This window comes from Rhinoderma darwinii, chromosome 12 (assembly GCF_050947455.1).
Source record: "Rhinoderma darwinii isolate aRhiDar2 chromosome 12, aRhiDar2.hap1, whole genome shotgun sequence".
Classification (NCBI taxonomy): domain Eukaryota; kingdom Metazoa; phylum Chordata; class Amphibia; order Anura; family Rhinodermatidae; genus Rhinoderma; species Rhinoderma darwinii.
Window position 1 is genome coordinate 60,513,911 of NC_134698.1, and position 25,547 is coordinate 60,539,457.

Here is a 25,547-nt window from a genome sequence, read left to right on the forward strand (position 1 = left end):
GACTCTGTCACCACATTATAAGTGCCCTATCTTGTACATAATATGATCGGAGCTGTAATGTAGATTACAGCAGTGTTTTTTATTTAGAAAAACTATCATTTTTTGACGGAGTTATGACCTATTTTAGCTTTATGCTAATGAGTTTCTTTAATGGAAAACTGGGCATGTTTTATTTTTTGACCAAGTGGGCGTTGTGGAGAGAAGTGTATGACGGTGACCAATCAGCGTCATACACTTCTCTCCATTCATTTACACAGCACTAGCGATATAGCTATATCGCTATGTGCAGCCACATACTCACACACTAACATTACTGCAGTGTCCTGACAATGAATATACATTGCCTCCAGCCAGGACGTGATGTGTATTCAGAATCCTGACCACTTCTGTAGCGTCTGTGTGAGACTACAGCACAGCACAGGGAGATCTCGCTGTAAATGACAGCTTACAGCGTAATCTCGCGAGACTACGCCTGCTATGCTGTAAATCACAGAGAAGTGAAGAGAAGTGGTCAGGATTCTGAATACACATCCCGTCCTGGCTGGAGGTGATGCCTATTCATTGTCAGGACACTGCAGTAACGTTATAGTGTGTTTATGTGGCTGCACATAGCGATATAGCTATATCGCTATGTGCTGTGTAAATCAATGGGGAGAAGTGTATGACGCTGATTGGTCACTGATTGGTCAGCGTCATACACTCCTCTGTACAACACCCACTTGGCCAAAAAGTAAAACATGCCCAGTTGTCCATTCAGAAACTCATTAGCATAAAGCTACTATAGGTCATAACTCCGTCAAAAATGATCGTTTTTCTAAATAAAAAAACACTGCTGTAATCTACATTACAGCGCCGATCACATCATGTACAAGATAGGCCACTTATAATGTGGTGACAGAGCCTCTTTAAGGCTTCGTTCACATCTGCGCCAGAGTCCTGTTCTGACGTTCCGTCTAAGCTTTCCGTCGGAATGGGACCCTGACTGACACAAACGGAAACCAAAGGTTTACGTTTTCATCACCATTGATTTCAATGGTGACGGATCCGGTGCCAATGGTTTCCATTTGTCTCCGTTGTGCAAGGGTTCCGTCGTTTTGACAGAATCAATAGCATAGTCGAACCCTTGCACAACTGAGACAAAAGGAAACCATTGGGGCCGGATCCGTCACCATTGAAATCAATGGTGATGGAAAAGGAAACCTATGGTTTCCGTTTGTGTCTGTCAGGGCTCCATCCAGCTCAGACGGAACGGAGCCATAGTGCAGATGTGAACGAAGCCTTATCCTGTACTAATCGTGAGAACAAGCCTGTGTTATAGTTCAGAGCTATTTTCCAAATTCTGCACTTTTTGGGACTGAAATCTCCCAGCGTTCTCTGCTTGTTCAGTCTCTGCAAAAAGCTTTCTCTGGTAATTCTTTATTTTGGAGAATTTTGTATTGTAGCTAAATTGACTACAAGTTTGTTGACGGTTTCCAATGACAACCAGCAGAATGATGAATGCAGTTTTAGACGAGACTACAGTTTGTAACTCAAGGTTCCGTTCAGAATGTCAATATACATATGTATATGTAATAAAAAAGAAGAGAAAGAAAAGGGAGTATTGGGTAGTGATTACATGCACAGTACAGTAAAACCAGACAAATCCACGTAGATTGAAGCTTGGTCAGAACTGATCCTTTTGCCCTTATGATGCAAGGTATTAATGGGATATTCCTATATTCAATATTTATGGCATATATTAACAGGATTTGCCATAAACGACTGCTAGACACGGGACCCTGACCTATCGGGAAAGTGGGGATCCTGTAACCCATAGAAGTGAGTAGAGAGGTGGGCGGGCTTGTGCGTGGCCCCTTATTGAAGTCTGTCAAGTACATTTTTATTAAGTTTTAAATAAATGTTCCCTTACAAACATATATGCAAACACAACCCACACTCCACCCACATCCTAAACCTCCAACCCCCAAAGACTAGTGTATTGTACAAATAAAACGGAGTTATATGAAGCAGGGTATAACCCAAGAAGTTTCCAAAAAATATAATACAGTAATCATTGACCATCAATATACACTTGATGCTAATCTTCATACACATATAAAGCAGATCAAGTCTCATTTAGTCAATTCTCAAAAAAGAAATATGAGTGTATGGAGAAATGAGGGCCGTTATAGAGTCCAGGAGGCATGTGTTTGCAAAGGTGGACCAAGATATTGTATACAATCTAGAAGTATTATGGGACCCTCATGCAAGTATTCTGTCTTGTATTAGCGAGAGTGGAGCTAATCCTGGTGACTCCAACTATCTGGCCCATACATTTTCTAATTTGGCAACGGTGCCTCTCTTAATATTTCTATGAGGTTTCTCAAGAGCAATTAGCCAATTAATTTTGGAAACTAATTCTGAAACGGACAGCGGAGCCTCATCCAGCTGCGTGTTCTTAAAATAATTATGTTTCACAAAAAGAAATACTATGTCATTTGTCAGAAAAATGTCTCACTTGCTTGAAATATCTATAATAGCATTTAACCACGGTGAGACTTTCCTATATCAACTAATACAAATATTCAGTCGTACTACAGATGAAAATTGTATTGATAGTATCCAAGTCTCCTTGCATTCTTTCGGACAAATGTTCCAAAACTTTATAAATATCAGAAAAACATTTGTCTGAGTGGGGGTTATTATTAACGTTTATGACCAGGATCTGTGTGCACAACTAATAGGATTTCTGCCATCGGTAATAAAATTGAACAAAATGTTCTTTTCCAGGAGCCATCATTATTTTAGGAAAGTCTCATAGATTTCGATTCAACCACCCAGCCGAGGCTGCTGTTCTGAGGCAAATGAGATCTGTAAGTTTTTTTTATTCCACCTTTTTTTTGTTGAAAGCTTAATCACAATGATCTGGCAATTAATCAGAGTAGTTACGTGATATTTATTTCATGATATTTATGGTCATCTGGCTGATATTCTTACTTTGAGTCTATATTTGACAATGATGCAAACCAGTAATTTCTCATATTATGTCAATGGCATTGTCGTTATGTTACTCGTGATATCATGTTACCTGACCTGACTTCACAGTGACTTCAGTTCTCAATTTATGACATCAATGGGTTTATTACAGTAATGACATAAATTTCATGATTAAAATGTTATCATTTGGGATGGGAAGTTTCTGATGTCATGAAAACTTTTGTAATGTCACTTCCTTGATGTCATCATTGATATCAATATGTCATAAATATTAGTGGCTTTATTCATGAGAGATTCTATAATTCTACAACGCTGATTTCCCCTAGGTCTTTGCTACATTATGACCATGTCACATGTTTGTCAGGAGTATTAATGTAGTTTGTCATCTCTTCATGGGGTTATCTGGTTTAGAAAACAAATAGTCCATTGGGAAGTTCTGGGCTGTCCATGTGTTAAACAGTGAGCCCTTTGCGTTCAATGCTTCATTTTACCTGAGGTGACACTGCAGAGAAATTGAACACTTGCTGTTGTGCACCCCAAAGATTACAGCTGATAACTGGTGCTACCAGCAGCGGAGGAATCAGTGGTCATCGACAAGGGACTCTTTTAACAAGACGGCATTGTCGAAAGCGTACAACCCGGTTGTACCACCCGGTTATTCCACCAGGTTGCATTTGTACCTAAGATAATATAAGGAAACATAAATTAGGGTGTTTTTGTTTTGCATTGTTTAGTGCAATGATGTCATTAGTGATGGCACTTTAAGACGTGATGTCACAACATAAGTCTCTTTCTCTGATTTAATTGACAATTTAAGACCCCTTGTATTTATTATACATTGCATGGTGTCATTAGCAATATCACTTGACCGAAATATCTTATATCAGCAGTCATGTATTTTGAAAATGGATAAAATCAGTGCACTGTAGTAGGGTGTGATGGTATAATCAGTGATACCATGATTTTAGATTATATAACCACTGTAATGATTGATATCACACATGTCACTGTATTTGATGATTCCTGTTATTATGTCACAGATTGTAATTAGTGATGATATTTAGTGCAATGGTATAAATGAGGTTTCTTGGTAGAAGTTTTCTCTGAAGTTACCAGCAACCATAGCAACTGGTGTGATGCTGCTGTCTGCCATTATAATGGTGATAGCCTGCGATGACATTGGTATTTTTGCCATGGGTGTTGACAAACTAGCCTGATGACATCAACAGTGTTAACCTCAGCATGCTGCTTCAGTGATGATTTTATCACTTGTGTGATATCATTGTAAAATAAATATGATCTAATACATTTACAAATTATTGCTGCCTTTATTCACTTACAGTGATAGAAATTGACATTGAGCGTGTTAATGCCATGGTAAATGTACGCGATGATAATTATGTACTACTATTAGGTGCCGTCATCCATCGTTTTGGCAACTATAATGTTACATTTATCACATTTGATATACTGTTTGCTTTCATCAGTAAAATCACAAGTTGATTCATCACAGTGTGACATTATATTATCCCCTATTGCTAACACATATGTAACTATCCCAATGACAACTAATGTGGATTGTTGTTCCTATAGGACAGTCAGGCATCTTTTGTAAGTGATTGTTCTCTCGACTGGCTGGACCTGTCTGGAGATTTCTCCTCATCTTCTAAAGGGAACTCTCTCATCTTAAACACAAGGTACTCTCAACATCCTCCATATTGATCGAACAGATTATATGCGTTATTACTATTATTTATTATATGTGCAGATATTCATTTGCCCCATCTGCTACAGAACGTCCTTTAAACTGCCCATGTTCATTAGATTATTGACGGCGGATGTCGTGGGAAATGAGGACATGTTGGATGTAAGCATACTTGATTTAATGTTCTGCTGAGAGATTAGCAGCTGCCGGAAGTGTCGGTGGTCGTCTAACATTCGGTTGTCGTCTTCTCCCTATTGAAAGAAAACTTGCACGCTTGGCCGAGGTCAAGGGAAAAAGCTCTAACTTTATTTACACATTGTAGCAGCCGAGGGATAATGAACCGCTACAATTCAGTAAAAAGGAATTCAGTGACACCCCGGAAAAAAACCTTTCCACAACTATACAAATGATCCTTACATTGAAATGCTTTTAGTTTTTAATATACATCATATTTTGTTAGTGTTGCTTAATGACCTATTGCATTTTTTCAGCATGTCACCTTTGTTATATAATGTTATAATTACAACAAGAACCTAAAGATGGAGTCAAATCCACAATATAGTGAATACAATTTGTCAATTTTTATTAATACATGACAAATCACAATAAATATAAATGCTCACATATTAAAATCAAGGATGACTACCACAGTGTGGGAAAAAATGGAAGCCAGACACCTGTATGTGATGGGCTAATGTAATGGCATATGCATGCGGTGGGTAGTACAAAAGTACATGAATGAAAGAGCCAGTGAATCACTAAAACCTGGAAGACCATCAAAAAGTATGTATTTGTACACAGAGCTATGCAAGGTCCCAGGTCATATTTGTAACGTTATAACTATTAGTGCCACTTGGCACCTACCTCACCCTCACATGGGTCAATAGTAAAAAACACGCATGTAGCTTAATGTGCATAGCTTACCCATATTATATGACAGTGTTTGTCTGGCGTCACACCTGACGCGTGTTTCGGCGAGAAAAGCCTTCGTCCGGGGGTGGGGTCAGAGGATCGGAAGAGGAGTTTTTATGTATCACAGGCACCAATCGGTTTGAGTGGACGCTAAGTAATTTAATCACTACCAGCTGACAGAAAGGACAGCTGGAAGAAGTAATTGTTTGCGGCGCACCACAGGATTCAGCAGAGTCCTGACAGGTGCGCATGCACAGACTGCGCTCTAAAGTATATATGTAGCTGGGAGCTGTCCAATTCAGCACCCAGTAGAAGGGAGGGCTTGCCGTGTCACAAATCGCATATCACTGCGGGGATATATATCCCCGCAATAAGCATATATACCATGCCAAACCCCAAGCGATAGCGCATCTGTCATCAATATTACACATCAATATCGCAAGTAATTATATACAGACATTAGAACAAATAACAGCATCTCATAATTTTTACGCCAGTGTTTAAGATGAATAAACTGTCCTTAACCTTTCCCTATCTCCTTACACATAGCAGTATGATATTACATAATCATTGTAACAAATATATTGTTATAATTGTAGGAATCTCACAATAAGAAGTATTGCATTCTCTCTGTATTTCAGTACACAGAGTCATTCCATTTTACTGGGCTTCTAGCTGCATTATGCTAGGGTAGACTATAGCCAGCCAAACCCCTGCACTAGGCTGGGCGGTCCCTGGCAGGAGAGGTGGAGCGTAGCCTGACAGCGTAGTCTCCTTGCTACAAATGTGTTTTTACGGAAGTTTCCTATACATAAGCCTGTATAGGATATTATCACCTACAAGGTTATAAAGCAAATTTGTTACATTATTATTTCTCTCTCTGCAAACGTGGAGCAGGCGTAACACAGCATACGGTAAGATCAATTCATTTCTCAGTCTTCCAGTACAATGCAGAATCATTGGCTGAAATTATTTGTAAAGTTTGTCCTTCTATTAGCTTTGAAAATACATTTTGCAAATCTGTGCTGGAATCTTGTTACTGTTATAGCCTGCTAATAGGAAGTGACTCTGTTTTACTGCTGAATACATTTTATTATTTAAGCAAGGGAGCAAAGCATATATGAGTATTTCTGAGTCATTGTCGTTCTGTGAATTAACTGCAATCGGCACAATTCAATCAGTGTAAAAACGAACGTCTAACACGTTCAACTGCTTATTCAATATATGGTAATTGTTTGTTCTATGTGTAGTTTGGTTATAAAAAATGAAATGTAAAAAATCACTTTCTGGCATGCAAGAGCCAATAGTATGCTCCTTAATTGCTGTGTAGAAATTATATAGTTGCTGTCCATCCTATTCCTTAAATACTTGACTTGGATGAACACAGGTGCAGCTTGAAGACTCCATGCCCAGTGCATAAACTATACATAGCTTTGATGTAGTCATATGCCACTTTATGCCAAGGTGATGTCTGACTGTATTGAAGCTACAGTATGTATAAGGGTGGAGCTACAGTATGTATAGGGGTGGAGCTACAGTATGTATAAGGGTGGAGCTATAGTATATGAGGGTGGAGCAGAAAAACATTCCGTTCCAGTATCCGTTCCAGTAGTCAGACACAGCGCTCATTCATACAGAGTGCTCTGCCTGACAATAGAGAGAACTGTGCAGCCATTACATCAGTACGGGGGTGAAAGGGGAAGCTGAATGGGATCAGCCTGAGAGAGGCTGACCTCATTCAGGTTTGTCTGTACTGCCTTATTGCCCTAGACCATCATAAACTTTTGTCATAAACCCCCCTTCACTGCCCTAGACCACCAGGAAATTTACCATTAACCCCTTCACCTCGCAAGGCCACTTGGAGCTTTAACCCGTTCACTGTCCTAGACCACATCAAATGGCTCCTGGAATTTTTGTCTCCTTCACTGCACTAAACCGCCTCCTTCATATTATTTAGGCATTGTAGTAATTGGGCACTAAATATCTGTGTTGTGTGGTCATCGTATAAAATTATTGTTGTAGTGGTGATGGTGGGTTGGGATATATAGTCTCCAGCCATAAGGAAGTTTTTCAGTTTAGCTTTCCTCTACTGTATAATATTGAATGTAGAATTTGTAGATACTATTAACACTTTTCTTACAGTCTAATTCATTATGTAGTGATGTCACTCTTAATGTTTTCTTTACTTCATTAATAGAAATTCAAAGCCTCCATCTGAGGAGTACCAGCAAGGGTTGAGAGAATTAGAAGCCACTTATAGGAAACAGATAGAAGAACAGCAGCAATACGTGGAGAACTTGAAAAGTCAGATCCAGACGGCACAGGTGAAGGGAGAAAAAGAGCTGGAACACGAGCAGTCTGTAATTAATCAACAGATTCAAGAGAGTAAGTAGTTATTCCAAATTATTTCTCTATTGACTGAGCTCTTATAAGGCCTTGCTCACGCAATTGTTTTTTTTTTTTTGTAAGTCAAAACCAAGACTGAATCCAAAAGAGGAGTAGTGTCTGTCTTTTATTTGTCTTTACCTAAAATATATAATATATATAATATAAAAATAGCTTTCGGTGAGTGTCTTCAATGGTCACTAACGAATATAAGAAATGTTGTAATATATCTCATTAGAGAAAAATGCCTCTCCACTTCTCAGACTTCTTCCCTCCTCGCATTGATCTTTTACTCTCAATTCACTGCTAAAATTTTGAGTCCGATGGATTATCAGCTAATATATTAAATAAATATTAATGTAGGTTGAACATTGAGATTCTTAACCTTTCACTACAATTTTTATTTTGTATTCAAGCTGACGACTTTCAAGATGAAAGAAGAGTAGTGTAACATTTATCATCAGTATACCGATCAGACTAGTATATGATAGTAATAATGAATTTAATCTGTCATCGAGCATCTTAAAGGGGTTATCCGGTCATTAATATTTGATCGGTGGGGATCCGACTTTTATCACTCCTGCTAGTCATCTGTTTGAATGTGAGAGAGCTGTAATACTGTGCGCCACCGCTACAAATATGTCAGTATGGAGCAGTGTAAGGCCTCATGCACACGGCTGTGCCCGTAAACATGGCCCGCGATTGCTAGCACGGCTGGCAGTGGGCCGCGGCCTGCATTTCAGGGCCGTTCTCCGGAAACTAAAATTGGGAACACGGCCCGTAAAATACGAAAAATAGGTCATGCTCCATAATTCCCGGCACAGTTCAGTTCTACGGCACAGACACCTATCCGTAGCGATACGGAAAGGTGTCTGCGGCCATTAGAACTGAATGGGTCCATTATTATGGACCGTATTATGGTCCGCAATTACGGAGATTGTTTACGGTCGCGTGCATTGGGCTTAAGCAATAACGGGGAAGCAGCGTTCGCTAGAGAGCCGAAGCTCCTTTAAACAGCTGATCGGCGGGATTGCCGAGAGTTAGACACCGATCAGTTATTGATGGCCTTTCCTGAGGTTGTGCAATCGATTTTCTGTCATTTGACAACCCTTTTAAACTGCATTTACTTATACAGGAAGTGATGTAATTTGATTGATATTTGCAGACAGGACATAATTTGGAGCAGAATGCGTCAATGTTTTTCAAATGTGTCATATAAATATTACAAATATAGATTTAATATACTCATACATGGTCGCTTTGAATGCCCCTCCCCCTTATGCACTAAAATAGACGGTATATGTTCGGTCAATTGTGAATGTCCGCAAAGTGTTTAGTTAAAGAGGCTCTGTCACCAGATTCTCAAATCCCTATCTCCTATTGCATGTGATCGGCGCTGCAATGTAGATAACGGTAACGTTTTTTTGTTTTTTTTAAAAAACGTTCATTTTTGGCCAAGTTATGAGCTATTTTATATATATGCAAATGAGCTTTGAAATGGACAACTGGGCGTTTTTTTTTCGTTATGTCCAACTGGGCGTGTATTGTGTTTTTAACTGGGCGTGTTTACGTGTATGACCCGGACCAATCAGTGACCAGTCAGCGTCATACACTCTCTCCATTCATTTACAAGCAGCACATCGTTCTAGTAAGCCACCTACACAAGTGTCCTGATAATGAATACACATGAAATCCAGCCTGGACGTCATGTGTATTCAGAATCCTGACACTTCTGACTCTTTTCTCTGAGATTTCCAGCAAGGGAAACTAAATCTCGTTTACCTCCGTAATCTCGCGAGATTACGAGTGGCTTGCTGGAATCTCACAGAAAAGATTCAGAAGTGTCAGGATTCTGAATACACATGACGTCCAGGCTGGAGGTCATGTGTATTCATTATCAGGACACTTGTGTTTGTGGCTGCACATCGTTCTAGTAAGAACGCTGTGCAGCTGTGTAAATGAATGGAGAGTGTATGACGCTGACTGGTCACTGATTGGTCAGCGTCATACACGTAAACACGCCCAGTTAAAAACACAATACACACCCAGTTGGACATAACGAAAAAAAAACGCCCAGTTGTCCATTTCAAAGCTCATTTGCATATATAGAAAATAGCTCATAACTTGGCCAAAAATGAACGTTTAAAAAAAAAACGTTACTGTAATCTACATTGCAGCGCCGATCACATGCAATAGGAGATAGGGATTTGAGAATCTGGTGACAGAGCCTCTTTAACTCCTTACCATTAACATTGAATATTATTTACATTAATATTGTAACATATCCTATTTAACAAGAGGGCAATACAAGAAAATGGCTACTATGTAACATGATTGCAAATGTAGCTTTCTAACCGGTCAAGCCATCAGAAAGAGGAGGGGGCCCCTCCGTCACCCCATGACACGGTAGCGGGCTGCTGATGGTTGTCATGGGATCCTGGCGCCTAATACAGGCCCCTAGGTCTGCCATCTTTGTGATTCTCTTAAAAAAAATTATATATATATATCTATATTGGTGTGTGTGTGTGTGTGTGTATATGTATATATATATATATATATATATATATATATATATATATATATATATTGTATATATTAAAAGTAAAAAAAAAACAAAAAACCTTTTTTTCCCTTAGAGTAATGTAACAAAAGTAAACATAATTGGTATTGCTGCGTCTGGAAAAGTCTGAAGTACTATAATATAACATTATTAAACTTGTACTGTGAACGTCACAAAAAAATACGATAAAAGACGCCTTGCTGTTTTTTGGTCACCTTACCGCCCAAATAGAATGGAATAAAAAGGGATCAAAAGTCGTATTTACCCCAAAATGGTACCAATAAAAACTGCATCTCGCCCCGCCTAAGGCAAAGTCTCACATAGCTTCATCGAAAAAAGTTGTCTCAGAATATTGCGACAGAATTATTATTATTTTTTTAAACAAGTAGTATTTTCTTTGTAAAAGTAGTACATTATAAAAAAATATGTATACATTTTGCCTCTCCTTAATCTAATTGACCTGCACAATAAAGTTAACAGGTGAATGCCTTAAAAACAAAACCCCCCAAAAATTGTATAAATCTGTTTTTTTTTCCCCCATTCCACCCCACAAAGAATTTTTCGTAGTTTCCCAGTACATTAAATGTTGCCATTAAAAAATGCAATTCGTCCAGGAAAAAATGCAAATGAAAAAACAAATTTCTGCGGCACCAAGGGGTTAAGAACGTTTTGAGTACCAGATAGTCAGATGAGCACATATGTTTTTATGTTAATGTGTATAGATAACATTTCTTTTTTTTCTCAGATCAACAGTGGCTTTTAAAAGAGAAGGAGCGTGTAAGTGCTTTGTGTCAGCAAAAACGAGAATCTTCATCTCAGACTGAAGCAAAGACTTATGTGGAGGCTGAGGTTCAGAACTGTGTACAGACTGACATCCAGCCATCACTGGAAGAGCAAGAAGGGAAGAAACTGGTGCAGCTGGAGCTCCTTCGAAAATGCTCCCTACGTAGGGCGGAGCGAAACATCCGGAGGAAAAGGGTTAAGCTTCAGCTAGAGAGAATTGTCAAGAAACAAAAACTTTTAGAAGCCAAGAAAACTCTCCAGCAGCTGCAGGCAGCTTGTTGGCTTAGTGATGACGTAGAGAAACCAACTCTTCTCCATGTGCCAAAGGTACAAGAGACTTCTGTTAGCTCCACAGCTCTGCATAGGAGTAGTAGTTCTCCTTCCGGATTCTCATTCTACAGAAGACGTTCATTGCCTTGGCCCTTACAAACACTTCCTAATTCTTATGGGTAGGTACTTTCCCCTTTCAGTATAAATAGTTTTTAACCCCTTAAAGGCTATGTACATCTTTGAAATAGTTTTTTATTTTATTTTAAGTGACGGGTTAAGAGTGACAGTCCTGCGTACCTGTTATCGATCACATCTAAGTTATTAACTTATATGTGATCGGTAACAGGTCAGACCTTGAACACTGAATCCATCGGTACTACTGACCTGACGGAAACAGATTTCAGCACTAGATACAGCTACTCTGTATACAGGATACCAAGCAGCTCTTTCTCAAAAAGTAAAAATATTTTTTAATAAAAAGTATTTAAAAAGTTGCACCAAACACACTGATAGACATTTTTATTTTAAAAAAATAATACAAAAAGAACTATTTCAAAGGTGTACATAGCCTTTATTGTTGCCACAGCCATATGAGAGCTTGTTTTTTTGTGGGACAAGTTGTAGTTTTTCATGTCACCATTTAATGTTCCACATAATGTACTGGGAAACTGAAAGAAAATAATTTGGGGTAAAATGTGCAAAAAAACAGCAATTGCGCAATTTAGGCCGTCCGGTTCACTTTATTCTACATGTTGATACGATTTCAGTGATACCAATTATTCATTTTTTTTATGTTTTGCCACTTTTATAAAAAAAACAAAAAAACGTTGTTAAAAAAAATTGTTTTGTCTCGCCATATTGTGAGAGCCATAACTTTTTTTCTTTTTCTGTCGATTAAACAATGTAAGGGCTTATTTTTTTCTGGGCGAGCTGTAGTTTTTATTCCATCTTTTTGGGGAGCTAATGCAACTAAAAAAAAACAGCAATTTGGGGGTTTTTCTTTTTTTTTCTTTTTATGGCGTTAACCGAGCAGGTTAAATAAAATTATATTGTAATAGTTCAGACTTTTACCAATCCGGTGATACCAGTTATATTAACTTATTTTTTTTTTTTAACATTACTTTAGGGGAAAGATGAGAATTTTTTTTTTCTAACTTTTTAAATATTTGTAATTTTTTGGGGGGAATGATAAAAAAAAACCTTTGAAGTGTAGCTAAACATTTAACAAACTTCTGACGTGTCATAGTGACATGTCAGAAGTTTTGATTGGTGGGGGTCCGAGCATTTGTCTGTTGGGCTTTTTCCGGAAATAAATATCGGAGTACGGGCTCATAGACTTTCTATTTAGCCCATACTCCTATAGTACTCGGAAGTTTTTTAAACGTTTAGCTACACTTTAAGGGGGGATTTACACGAGCGTGTGCGTTTTTGCGCACGCAAAAAACGCGGCGTTTTGCGTGCGCAAAATGCACCTAACCGCTCCGTGTGTCATCAGATATGATGTGCGGCTGCGTGATTTTCGCGCAGCCACCACGTGGTGCTTTTCTGTTTCCAAACATACTTTTGACTGCTGTTGCGCGAATCACGCGCGTCCCACGGAAGTGCTTCCGTGTGGTGTGCGTGATTTTCACACACCCATTGACTTCAATGGGTGCGTGATGCGCGAAAAACGCAGAAATATAGGACCTGTCGTGAGTTTTACGCAGCGGACTCACGCTGCGCAAAAAACACTGACAGTCTGCACTGCCCCATAGACTAATATAGGTCCGTGCGAGGCGTGTGAAAATTGCGCGCGTTGCACGTACGTATATCATGTTCGTGTAAATCCGCCCTAACTGTTTTTTTGTATTTATTTTAGGAATCCCCCTAGGGGAATTGAACCAGCAATCGTTGGATCACTTATATAGTGCAATACTAATGTACAATACTTTGTACCACTATGAGGCAGGGCTTCATAGGAGTACAAAGAGGGCAGACCTGAGGGCCTTCTGTAGGCCCCCAGGCTGCCATGACGACCATCGGCATCCCGCGATCCCATCGTGACCGATGGCAAGTCGGAGGGGGCCGCCTCCCTCATTCTAACACTTAGATGCCGCGTAGCATCTAAAGTGGTTAAACGGGCAGAATCAAAGTGATTTTTTATTCCGGCCTTTGCAGTGAGGTGTCGACTGTATTACACAGCTGACACCTGCTAAGTGGGGAGCGCGCTTAACCTGTGAGTGCGCTTCACACTTCCCCTTAATGGCTGCCACATACATGTACCTTCCATGTTGTTAAGGGGTTAATTAGCATTTGGTAGTTTTTTATTTATATGCAGTTCTCTGAAAAAAAAGACATTGGTCTTATTGTCTGACATGTACTATTTACATGTCAGAAGATAGCTAAAGGTGAAGAAATCATGTATGTAGCATATACTGATTTTTATTATTTTTCTAGAACAATTATTTTTTATTAATTTTGTTATTTCCCATTGCAGTTGCTAACTATACTGTATTATGTATTTCAGTGTTATTCTGAAAAGGAAATGTAAATCTGAGCTGGTTCACTCTACCAAGACTGATGAAGTTAGAAAACCATTACGAAGTGTTACCATAGGTTGTCTCCCTAATTCTTTTGGTAACCCCGGTAGCAATGGACAGTTGGAGAGTAATACTTCCACTATAGGTACCAATAATCTCCAATTTATTGAAGAACAAAGAATTGACTTACTCATAAAACAGATCAGTACAGGTGCTGCTCTTTTGTCAAGTAATCCACAAATGAGCAAAAAACGTCAAAAAATGGATAAACCTAGAGGTGGGTCAAAAGGGTCTTTCAATAACTTCACAGCTGAACAACCAAAGAGAAGCCTACGGGCAACTTTAACTACAGGAACCAAGGACACAAAATTAAAGCCATTAAAAAGTCCTACTCCTTTGAGTATTGGTGGCACTAAAAAATGTACGTTACAAGAAAAAAGCAAAATAAGCCTAAAAAGTGATATAGGAAAATTACCTCCACAAAAATCTGTAAAGCATACACAAAAATCACCTGGCCAAGGAAAGCCACCTTCTGGAGAGTCCATGTTAAAAGGCAAACCAGCCAGATACAACGTGGCTTCTCTTAAATTGAATACTCCGAGGAAGCCTTCTGAGGAAATTAAGATCTCATCTGTTGGCAGGATTTCCAAGGTAAGCAACAGATGTGAAGAAAACCATTCAAGTGACAGGAACAGGATTAGCAAAGAAAGACTGGGAGACCGGATGAAGGATGACCATACAGATTCCTCAGATAGTGAAAGTTTCTACTCTATTGATTCTCTTTCTTCTGCTTATGCCAGTGCCTTAACTGAACAGCTAAAACAGGAGGAATTACAGAGGCAAAGAAATAATATTGGGCAGAAGGATTCAGATAGTGAAGACAGCCAAATGTCTCAAGACTCTCTTGCTGAAAAAGACAAGAAAAAAGAGAGACCCAATAAAAGAAGATTTAACAAATACAAGACTATGGGGGCAACATCCACTACCACATCTTTTACTCCAGATCACAACACTTTCCCTTTAGTTACAACTGGAGTAGTCACAACTGGATTGTCGAAATGCTTCTCCCTAGATAGCCTAGCAGATACAGAAGAGGTACCCGAGGCTGATTCTTCTGAAGAACTACCGGCTGAGATCTATTGGAAGCTTCAAAGCCCTAGAAATTTGATCTTGAATGAAGAAGATCAAAATAAAGAAAACGTTGCAGAAGCAAGAGAAGATAGTGGCTTGGACATTAGTAATTCATTTTATCTCAAAATGGACTTGCCCCCTGATTACTGTAATGTCACTTTACATGGAAGAACCGAGTGCTGCCCTGCTTCCCCTTTAAACATGTCCGATGGAAAATCTCAAACAATCTCCCTTAATAGCGCATGCAATTTATCAATTCAAAAAGAGAGTCCGAAACCAAATGAAAAAACTAAACATGGGAATGCTTTGTCTCCGGCCTGTGCTCCAAAATTGGACTCTCTTATTAGAGAGGATGAGATTAACCATTTACTTACTAATGATATTTTCAAAATTGAACCTGAACTGTTCACAAATCAACTTGAAGCTCAGTGCATTCAATTTGTGCAACATGCATGTGTCTCTGTTCCGCATACAGAAACACAAATCACCCCATCAAATACATGTACCATTAAAGGAAGTGAAACGGTACATCAAGAAAATGCTCATGACTTTTGTCTAACTGATTGTAAATTTTTAGATGAGAGGTGCTCCAATGACTTAGATACAACTTGCTATGGCCAAAATAATTCACCTAATAGTCAAGCGTCATCACCTGAAATGACTGTGTGCAAAAGAAGAAAACCATATTCAGAAAGTGAAGATGAAATTGCAACCCCCGTAGAAACTTCAGTAACCTGTACTAAAAATGTATGTTTCAGGAGTGAAATTCAGGGAAAAGACGAGATCAATGATATAATTTTAAATCCCCCCGTATCTTCAATAAATATTAATGTTAGACAAATAGAAATATGTGAAGGTAAAGAGATACGAAGTGTGCCTTTAACCCAACAAAATGATGACCATACTACTGCAAAAACAATCGGTGAGAATACAAATTCTGCAATCCCAGTGTCTTTGCATGCTCAGCTTGAGAACCTGAATAACCAACAACAGTATATTTCTCCCATTTATCAAGAATCTATCAGTAATTTAATAAAAGATGATCAACTAATTAATTGTGATTCTAATGCCATCCAAGTTTTATCACAAAGCCAAACATCTACAGTAGAGCTGGATATAAATGCTAACAAAGATTTAAAAACTGAAAAACAAACAAATCCAGTACAGGAAACAAAAATAAGTAAAAATTATAATAAAGGTTCTGTCCAAAAACATGACCGTTGTAAACATGGCAAAATTGTAAGCACTGAAAGTAGACCTGTTGAAAGTCAAGTGCACCAAAGCTTGTCTGCATTGGAAGACGACAGTCACTGTGCATCAACTAACATTCCCTTGCTAGTTCAGCACAGTTCCCTTCCCCAACACAAAAGAAGCCATACAATCTCATATGTTCCTACTTCTCAACATGAAAATACAAGAGACAGATACCTACATTCTCAAAGTCAAGAGTCCGTACCTCGCCCATCTTATGAAGACACTGAAATACTTGTAAAACCCAGTGAATTAGCGAGGTCACTCTATTGCAAATCAGAAAAAGTTTCTGTGGTGGCGATCGACAATTCTACAGTCACAAAGGGCAATGACCATGTGCTCAGTGATGACTGCATCAATGTTGCGGCAGAATATAACCGCCTTATCTTACATAAAAATGGTGAGGACAGATGTTCTGCAGCACAAAATGTTAGCATTCTGGATGAAAATTATCACATGGATGACCGTGCGGAAAACTCCTCAAGCATGAACTCTATAGCCGTTGGGCCTTTCTCCCAAACCCCAGACACTATGACCTGTCACATTTCCTCAAGCGTTAGTTCAAAATCAGAAGATCTCAACAGATCTGATGATGCTACATATATAAACAATTACAAAGCGAAAGAGATTTTATCACCAAATGAAAGGACTTTACCAGAAAACCATATATTTTCCAAGAGTGATGCTGAGTCACAATATGCATCAGCAAAGACTTGTTTAATTTGTAAACACAAAGGATCTCTGGGAAGTCAGAATGCAACGGAAACAAACTATCCCCTCTGCTCTGAGTGTACTAGTAACACAAGACAAAGTAATGATGAGGTTTTAACCAAAGTTCATTCTAAGGAAATAAAGCTTTCACGTGAAATAGACCAGGCAGAAAGAGCAGAAGATAAAATCTTTAAACACAACCATTTGTTTACTGCTTGTGAAGCTTCCAAACAGGTCTCCGTCTCCTCCACAATTAATACTCAAGCCCCCAACAGTGATCTGTCTACATATGACAATACACAATCTAAAATCTTGAAGGAAGAAAGTCCAGAAATGTCATTTAAAACAAATCTATCTTGCATAAATGAAAATATTCCCCAAAAACATGCAAAATTAATAAAGTTGAAGGATACTAATATCAATGGTGGGGTATCAATATTTAAGCATGGAGATGATTTCAGCAACACAAAGGATTCTCTTTCTAGGGATGATCATTGGAAACCTTGCAGAGAGCCTGATAGAAGTAAAGAGCTAGGACATACTGCCGAGTGTTCATCCACTGTTACACCGCAACAGAGGGATTCCTCTGCCTATTTGGTAGAACATATAAGTGGTATTTGTGTACCTCTTCCATATTATGAGGCTAAAATGCTGAATAAAAGTTTTTGTAAACTAAAATCGAAGTCTAAAAATCTTGATCAAGCTATATTTTCTGAAAATATAGACCGTTCAAAAATTATTTTGGATTCTAAACAAACTGGATTAAACATTAGCTCCCCAAGCCTGAGTACAGTAAAAGATGCCACAAACACAGATGATGTTATGGAGGTCGAAATTTTACTCTGTCCCGGAATTAACAAATGTACAGAGGAAGAAGGAATGGGCAATGACCCCCAAAATGAAGACGTAACACGTAGTATTTCATACAGGACAAGAGATTGTTATAATGTCAGCCAGAGTCCAGACGCAAATTCGTGTGTACCGTCAAAACAATATCATGGGTCTCGATATGTCAAAGAGCTGAACAGCACTACATCTTCTAAGAATAACATTGCTAAGTGTTACTACCTGCAAAGTAGATCTGAAGAGACTGGTAAACCTCTCAATAGTGAAACATGTAGAGATGACAGAACACAAGACGATGACCATCTAGTGCAACAAAATACAAACAAATATGAAAATGTATTGAAAACTGAGGAAGGTGAATGCTGTAAAAGAACAAGAGATGCCCCACATCATTATGAGTCTGCTCCCTATACATCTGAAGAGAAACACACTCATTTAAGGTTCAAAGATGCTCATAATTCATTAAATACATCATCATTCAATTCTTCTAAATGCCACATAAAGTCTGACATATTGCAGGATGCAACCACTCACTATCTCAATGAAAATGATCTTCCACGAGATCAGGACAAAGAGCGCACAATTATAAACAGCATAGATTCTGAAGTAGTGACATTTTCTAGTGATAAGACATGTTCTGGATGTAGCACAGAAGACCAAATACATCAGACAACTTGTCATAGATCATCTTCATTTGATATGTGTGTTGATGAAGTAAATAGGGACCACAAACCAAGTGTGACAGCTGATTTATCCAATAGTATCACAAACAAAAAGGCTTGTAAAGTAGAATGTGAATCAAAACAATTATGTGACCAGAATATACCACTGCTTGCCTACAGCAACAGAGTAAATGACAGAGTGACTGGTGCTGTAAAAGATAATGATTCCTCTACCAGCATAGGAGACAAAGGAAATAGTGGACTTGAGGAAAAGTGTTTGATGGCTACAGGAGTCTGTGGAGAATATTCTTCAGATCTGAGCGAATCAAACGACATTTCTTCCAGTGACACAGATACATCCAGATATTTGGTTTTGAAGAATGTCTCTGGTTTGCATAACAACCTGGTGGATGCGTTTACAGAATGTGAATCGTATTCCCCAATGAGTAAAGAGACTTCTTCTCAGTCCGCTTATTTCAATGAAGAAATGTCCTCCTGCACTGATAGCATTGCCACTCCATCCCCTGAACAGCCCAATGGACCAGATCGAATGGATTCAACAGAGACTAATATGAGTGAATTTTCTATTGACCTTCCTGTAGTATCAATAACTCCCACTGGTGTTGAGACTTCATGGAGTAGATCAAATTTTGATGAAGAAATTATGACTGAACATATCAATTCAAAGGTATATGCACCACATAATGTGACTGATCATACAGTACATAGTGATTCTACCCAAACTGTCCAGCCACCCTATCCGATTATGGATCACCAGGACGACCCTACAATAACTGGCAACGTTTTCCTGGAAGAAGGTAACAAAGCTTTTTTAACAAGTACACCATCAGATGAACACTGCAGCAATTTTTTACCTGAACTTTCATGCCAAGCAAAGCAAACAGATCTGGTAGACAATACTGAAGCTCTTCACTTCTCTTCAAGTGACATCAATCCCTTTGTTCATTCTTGGCAGCAGGAAGACAATCCCAAACCTGGATGGAAAAACTGCACATTCAACAGTGCCAGTGATGTATCCTGTGCCAAATTCAGAGAACAGGCTGATAAACTGATTCGATGCTCCAGTGTGGACGAAGGGCTTAATGCTCACATCTCTCCCTTTCATTCTCATCTTAGTTCCTATGCAAATGCTAAAACTGTATCCAGCACCATAAGTAGTCTTGGAAGAAATGATTCAAGGCCAGATATAAATTCTCTGGATGATTCTCAGGAACTTCTGTCGGATGAGTCCGCTGTCATGTGTACAAGAAATAGGGCAGAGTTTACACAAATTTCGGGGTTGCAGTCAAAATTTGAAGACTACTCTCAGCTAGATGAAATAATATTTCTGTACACCTCAGAGTCAGAGACTTGTAACGAACCTGTATCTGGTGACCATCACACCCAAATTAAGCAAAAGCATCGGAAGACCTCTAAGCACCAGAGAACACACACGGCTATGTCATCGTCAAAGCAGAATAGGAATGTATGCCAAAGGCCCGCATCTTGGTCAAGTGTGCAGAACATGTCCTTGCATTTATCACAACTACTGCAAGAAACTTCAGAATTGCTGGGAAATCTCTCAAAACACAATCCTGAAAATATTAGTGTAGATGCCACCAAAATGCAAAGCGATCCTGAAGAGCAGATGATGAAAAGATCCGTGAGAGACTCATCCACACAGACTAATGTGGAAAAGGCTATTCAGACAGAGTCACAAATGGTGAACAATGCCCCAAACCATACAAGGGAGCACAAACATTTCCTAAGCTCTTCAGGGATAAATGTTATAGTTAAAGTTCTGGGGACAGATTCTTGTACTCACATTTCTCAAGACGCTGGTTTAACAGAACAGAATAACAGCAAAGGAAGTAAAACTCGCACACAAAGTCTACCAAACCTACATGAGTTTGAGCCTTGCAAACAATTAGAGCATGTTTTGTATCATTCACCACAAGTTCGAGCATCCACCCCATTCTTAACTAACTTGCAGGAAATGTCATCTACAACATTCCCATTTTCTTCCTCAAAAAGTTCTTCCATTTCCACCAATGTGAATAAATGTCCGGAAGATATGACTCATACCGCAGTAAACAGTCCATCTTCTAGGGTCACCGACACTACAGGAACCCACACATGTTACGAGACAACTGCAATGGTGGACAGAGCCTCATCACCGATTTTAACAGTGAAAGCAAGTACGAAATTTAACCATAAATTTGTACCTGATATTCCTTTAAATAGTCAGAATTTTGTTAAAATTCTTCGTAACAGAAAGAGGAAAGAGCGCGAGCTCCGTGATCTGCAACTGAACAGTTCGCAAACAGAAACAGACAGTGACTCTAATGCAGGCAATGAATATGAAGCTACACGCAGCCGCTCATTGAAAGAAACCACCAGAAAAAAAGTTTCAACGGCAAAATTTCCGAGATTTGTGAGTGAAGGTTGCATTTTACGGGATACCTGCTCTTCATTTACTAACCATTCCAGCAGCAACTCTGAGGTTACAAGTAGTGGAAAAAGTAATGATGCAAATAATTTCACATCCATGCCCCCTAAGAAGGCTCCCCATCCCTGGGAGCACCTGCAGTCCCTTCAAAACCTCTCTCTAATGTCACACCAACCGCTAACAAACAGAGATGGGCAAATCCCAAAACAAAGTCTAAAAGAAAATGGTAGTGATCAGAATGATCTTGGCAGTTTTACCATAACATCAGGTAACTCCTACATTAAAAATAAAATCTATCCTTATTCACCTTCACAAATGAGCGGCTTTGGCTTGCACTTACAAGAAGATGTATTATCGGTTGTAGAAAGTGAGTGTAATACAGACATTCTTCTCGGTCAGGAGCCGACCTTCAGAACCAGTCACAAACCACACAGTTATGCACTGCAGGAACTACCCATGCATAATAAATTCAGCAATTGGTCTGGAGTTCAATGCAGTGCAAGTAAAAATGGAATGGTGAGCAGCAGTCCTGATCTCAATATAAGAGAGAGTCCTACGAAGACCGAAGCGTTTCAGGAAGCCCATGAGAGTAGATCACAAGAGATTGAGAGGCTGCAGAGAGAACGGGCAGAGGTTTTATCTGCGATACACTTGGATATGAATCCACTACCTCTTACTGTCCAACTTGCAGAAGCCAAACTGAGCTACGGCATTGGAGAAACGGATGCACTTCTGAGAGTTATACAGACCGGAAAGATGGATCGCCAAGATACGGTATCCATAAGGAAACAGTTATACGAAAGGTAAGGGTAAAAACGAAAACGTATGTATTTTTCTAATGTGTGAATGTATTAACCATTAAATACAGAGAAATTCTTCCAAACTATCAAATACCACTACTGCGTTCATCTGTAGAATGCTTTCAATTATGGAAGTTGAAAATCCTATGATTATTCTGTTATAATCCAGCAGTATGGTTGACCCACATTACAAAACATTGTTTAGTTATTTAGAGAATGTAATTGGAACAGATATAACATATTTGTTGTTGGGTTTAGTTTTCTTTGCAATATTGGTGACCATTTCATTAAAATTTGTGATGGTTTTGTTTAAAGTATGGCTACATATAATACTTTACTACATACATAGCTTAAACTGAATCTAAGCACTCCAAAAATTTATATAAAATAGGACATTAAACGCTACAAGTTCAGGCACAGGAGACACCACTCATGGCAAAGGCCCCATATTCACATCGCGTTTGTGCTATCCGCCGAGCGTATATGTTTTTAAACACTGAAAATGTATTGAAACGTATAGCTCGGCCTATTCATAGACTATAATGGGTCATTCATAGACCAAAATAGCATCCGTTTGGTCTACGTTTGTCATTGTTTACGTTGGGATACTGTTATTTAAACTACTGAAAAGCATAGTCTGCTGCGCTATTCTGTACTTAAAAATAAAAAAAAAAGCGTCTAGTCTGGTATACATTTTATGACCATTGATCTCAATGGACGATGTATGCAAACGTAATGCTATACGTTTGTATCCGTTAACATATAGTAAATCTATCCTTGAAAAAAACCAAAAACTTTTTATGTAAAAAAACGTACAGAAACGTATATACCGACGTATGAGCATATGCTAAACGCACACGCTATAAAAAAAACAGACGTAAACCGAAAATGATACACATTTGTATACGTTTTCAATGGTCCACGTTTTTATAAAAAAACGGATATTCTCGGCGGATAGCACAAACGCAATGTGAATGGGGCCTTAGGCTTCGTTTACAATTGCGTCAGAGCTTCCTGTCACAACGGAACCCTGACTGAAACAACCGTAAGTTTCCGTTTGCATCACCATTGATTTCAATTGTGACGGATCCGGTGCAAATGGTTTCCGTTTGTCTCAGTTGTGCAAGGGTTGAATAGTGTAGTCGACTACGGTATTGATTCTGTCAAAACTACGGAACCCTTGCACAACCGAGACAAACGAAAACCATTTGCACCGGATCCGTCACAATTGAAATCAATGGTGATGCAAACGGAAACCTATGGTTTCCGTATGTTTCAGTCAGGGTTCCGTTCTGATGGGAAGCTCCGACGGAACGCCAGAACGGAACCCTGATGCAGATGTGAACGAAGCCTTAGCTGTATTATATTAGAGGTTGTTTCCCAGTTACAATGCTGCTGACTCAAGTTTCAGCTACCCTTTTTAGGGCTCATGCACACGACTGTATTACAGATCTATGTTGTATGGATCCGTAATATGGCACCTATTGAAATCTATGGGCCCATACTGTACCTCCTTATGCATCAGATTTCATATGGAGGTTTTTTCTCCTGTATTTATACAGAATCCGTGAGAAAAAAAAAACTAGGGCGGCATGTTTTATTGCGTAATGAATTACAGAGGTATTTTACACTTGAAGCAACGCCTCACAGGAGCACCTTATGGCGGAACACAGAGTGCTTCTGGCTCCATAGTACGTAGTCGTGGGGATACCATGTTCCGCCGTAAAGGCTGCATTTGATAACTTGTAATGTCGCCATTCACTTATGTTCTGCCTATTCTTCTGTAGAGGATCAGCTCTTTAAAAAATTGATGGTTTCGTAGAAATACTTTTAATAGAGTTGTTTTCATACTAATGTGAATCACTTTCAATCAAACCATTTGCCGTTGCTAGCAAGGTAAACATTCTAGAATAGAAAATTTACACATTTTTCAATTGCTACATATTAACATAAAAATATGATTAATAACACATTACTCCACATAGTAATATATAGTGCACAAATATTGGGAGAAAAAAAACATTTTCAAAAATATATTTGGTCTTTTTCCTTCCTTCAGGCACTTAAAAGTGATAGCAAACTTGCGCAAGGAAAGAGAGGAGAGGCTTCAGAGTTTCAAAAGAAGTCGAAGTCTCAGCCCACAGAAACAGCTGAGTTTGTCACAGACATCGCTGACATCCCTGAGGGAATCTGACCTTCCCAGCCGGCGCAGAGAGTACCTTCAGCAGCTCAGGAGGGATGTGGTTGATAATACCAGGTTAGAGACATCTTCTACTAAAGGGGTCCTGACCGCTATATATTTATGCAAGTTTATATCCTATGGATATCTAGAAATAGTGATTGTTTTTTTCTGTATGTACCCCTAGAGGCAGCCATATTGGAGGCATACACTTCCTTCCTGTATTGTTTGTACAGATAGTGCAGCAGGGTGTGTTTTCTTTATGGCTGCAAAGCATGGGAGTTAAAGGACAGAAAAATGTCCATAGACTAAGATACAGTCTCCAGGAAGAAATGGGGTACAGTTCCTCCGCCAGAAAGTGGCGCGGGAGTTGCATAGAGGGCCTTATCTGTGTGTAAAAACACTCCACTTCCTATCTTTTCATTTGTGAGTAAATGCCCTGCTGCAGAACACAGGAAATGTCCAGCTATTGTGTGTGTCCTCCATTGGGCAGTGAATATATGCCGTTTCTTCTGGTATGTTGTAAAACAATATATAGTCTTGAATTTAGCTGGGGCATTGCCTAGAGAGAGTTCATACCTGCATCAGGTGATAACAGAAGGCCTCCATCACCCTGTTTGGTCTGCTTTTACTACTGTGAGATTGTTAAACTGCTTCCTGTCCCCCTTTGATTATCTATTTGTTCCGCTCCCACAAAGCTGCGTTAAGATGCGATGCAGCTCCTTACTTTGGAAAACCACTGTGATTTCGGCAAGCTATATAGTGCTGAGAAAGTGAACGTTGCTGAAATGCTAATAAACTTAAGTAAACTCTGCATCACTCTAACTTTTAATTGGTGAAATTCCCTTAATAACTATCCCACAATGGATTCAATGTGGTGGTGTTGGAGATCTGTTTTAAAATTATAAGATATAGAACTTGGTCATCAATTGTATACTGGAACTACACTTTTTTTTTTTTTAAATGTTTTAGAATTCAGGAACCAAAGAGTAGAGCGCCGCAGTGTCCTTCTGAAATTGAAGTAATGCTTAAAGATTACCAGAAGGCTCGAGAAGAAGCTAAAACTGAAATTGCTAAAGCAAGGGACAAGTTAAGAGAGAGGGCCGAGATGGAGAGGAGACGCCTGCAGCAGGGTAGTCTAACCAAGGTAATCCTGCTATGAAGAGCGCCACGTGCAACCTTAGGGCTCATGATAAGTGCACATATTGAGCACTATATTGCTTTTCATTAGAAAACACAGCACTCACATGGAAGCCGTACAGATGTTGTATATGAATCTGCATTTTCAGGTCTTCATTGACTTATATACTTGTCTTGCATCCGGTATTGGTTGCATAATGCTGCAAAAGTTGCGTTGAACATCCATGATCTTATTATACTACATTTGTAAGGTGCAAACCGTTTTCTA

General features: G+C 39.0%; 1 protein-coding gene across 1 annotated transcript in view; it reads left to right on the top strand.

Moving 5' to 3' along the window:
• The window catches only part of STARD9 (StAR related lipid transfer domain containing 9), a 174,760-nt gene that overhangs the window by 128,874 nt on the left and 20,339 nt on the right, over positions 1-25,547 (top strand). Inside the window, exons 19-25 of the mRNA XM_075844676.1 lie at positions 2,770-2,852; positions 4,570-4,673; positions 7,791-7,978; positions 11,284-11,770; positions 14,098-21,963; positions 24,020-24,217; positions 25,112-25,286. Of these exons, the coding sequence (XP_075700791.1) occupies positions 2,770-2,852; positions 4,570-4,673; positions 7,791-7,978; positions 11,284-11,770; positions 14,098-21,963; positions 24,020-24,217; positions 25,112-25,286 (9,101 nt within the window). The remainder of the gene's footprint in view (positions 1-2,769; positions 2,853-4,569; positions 4,674-7,790; positions 7,979-11,283; positions 11,771-14,097; positions 21,964-24,019; positions 24,218-25,111; positions 25,287-25,547) is intronic.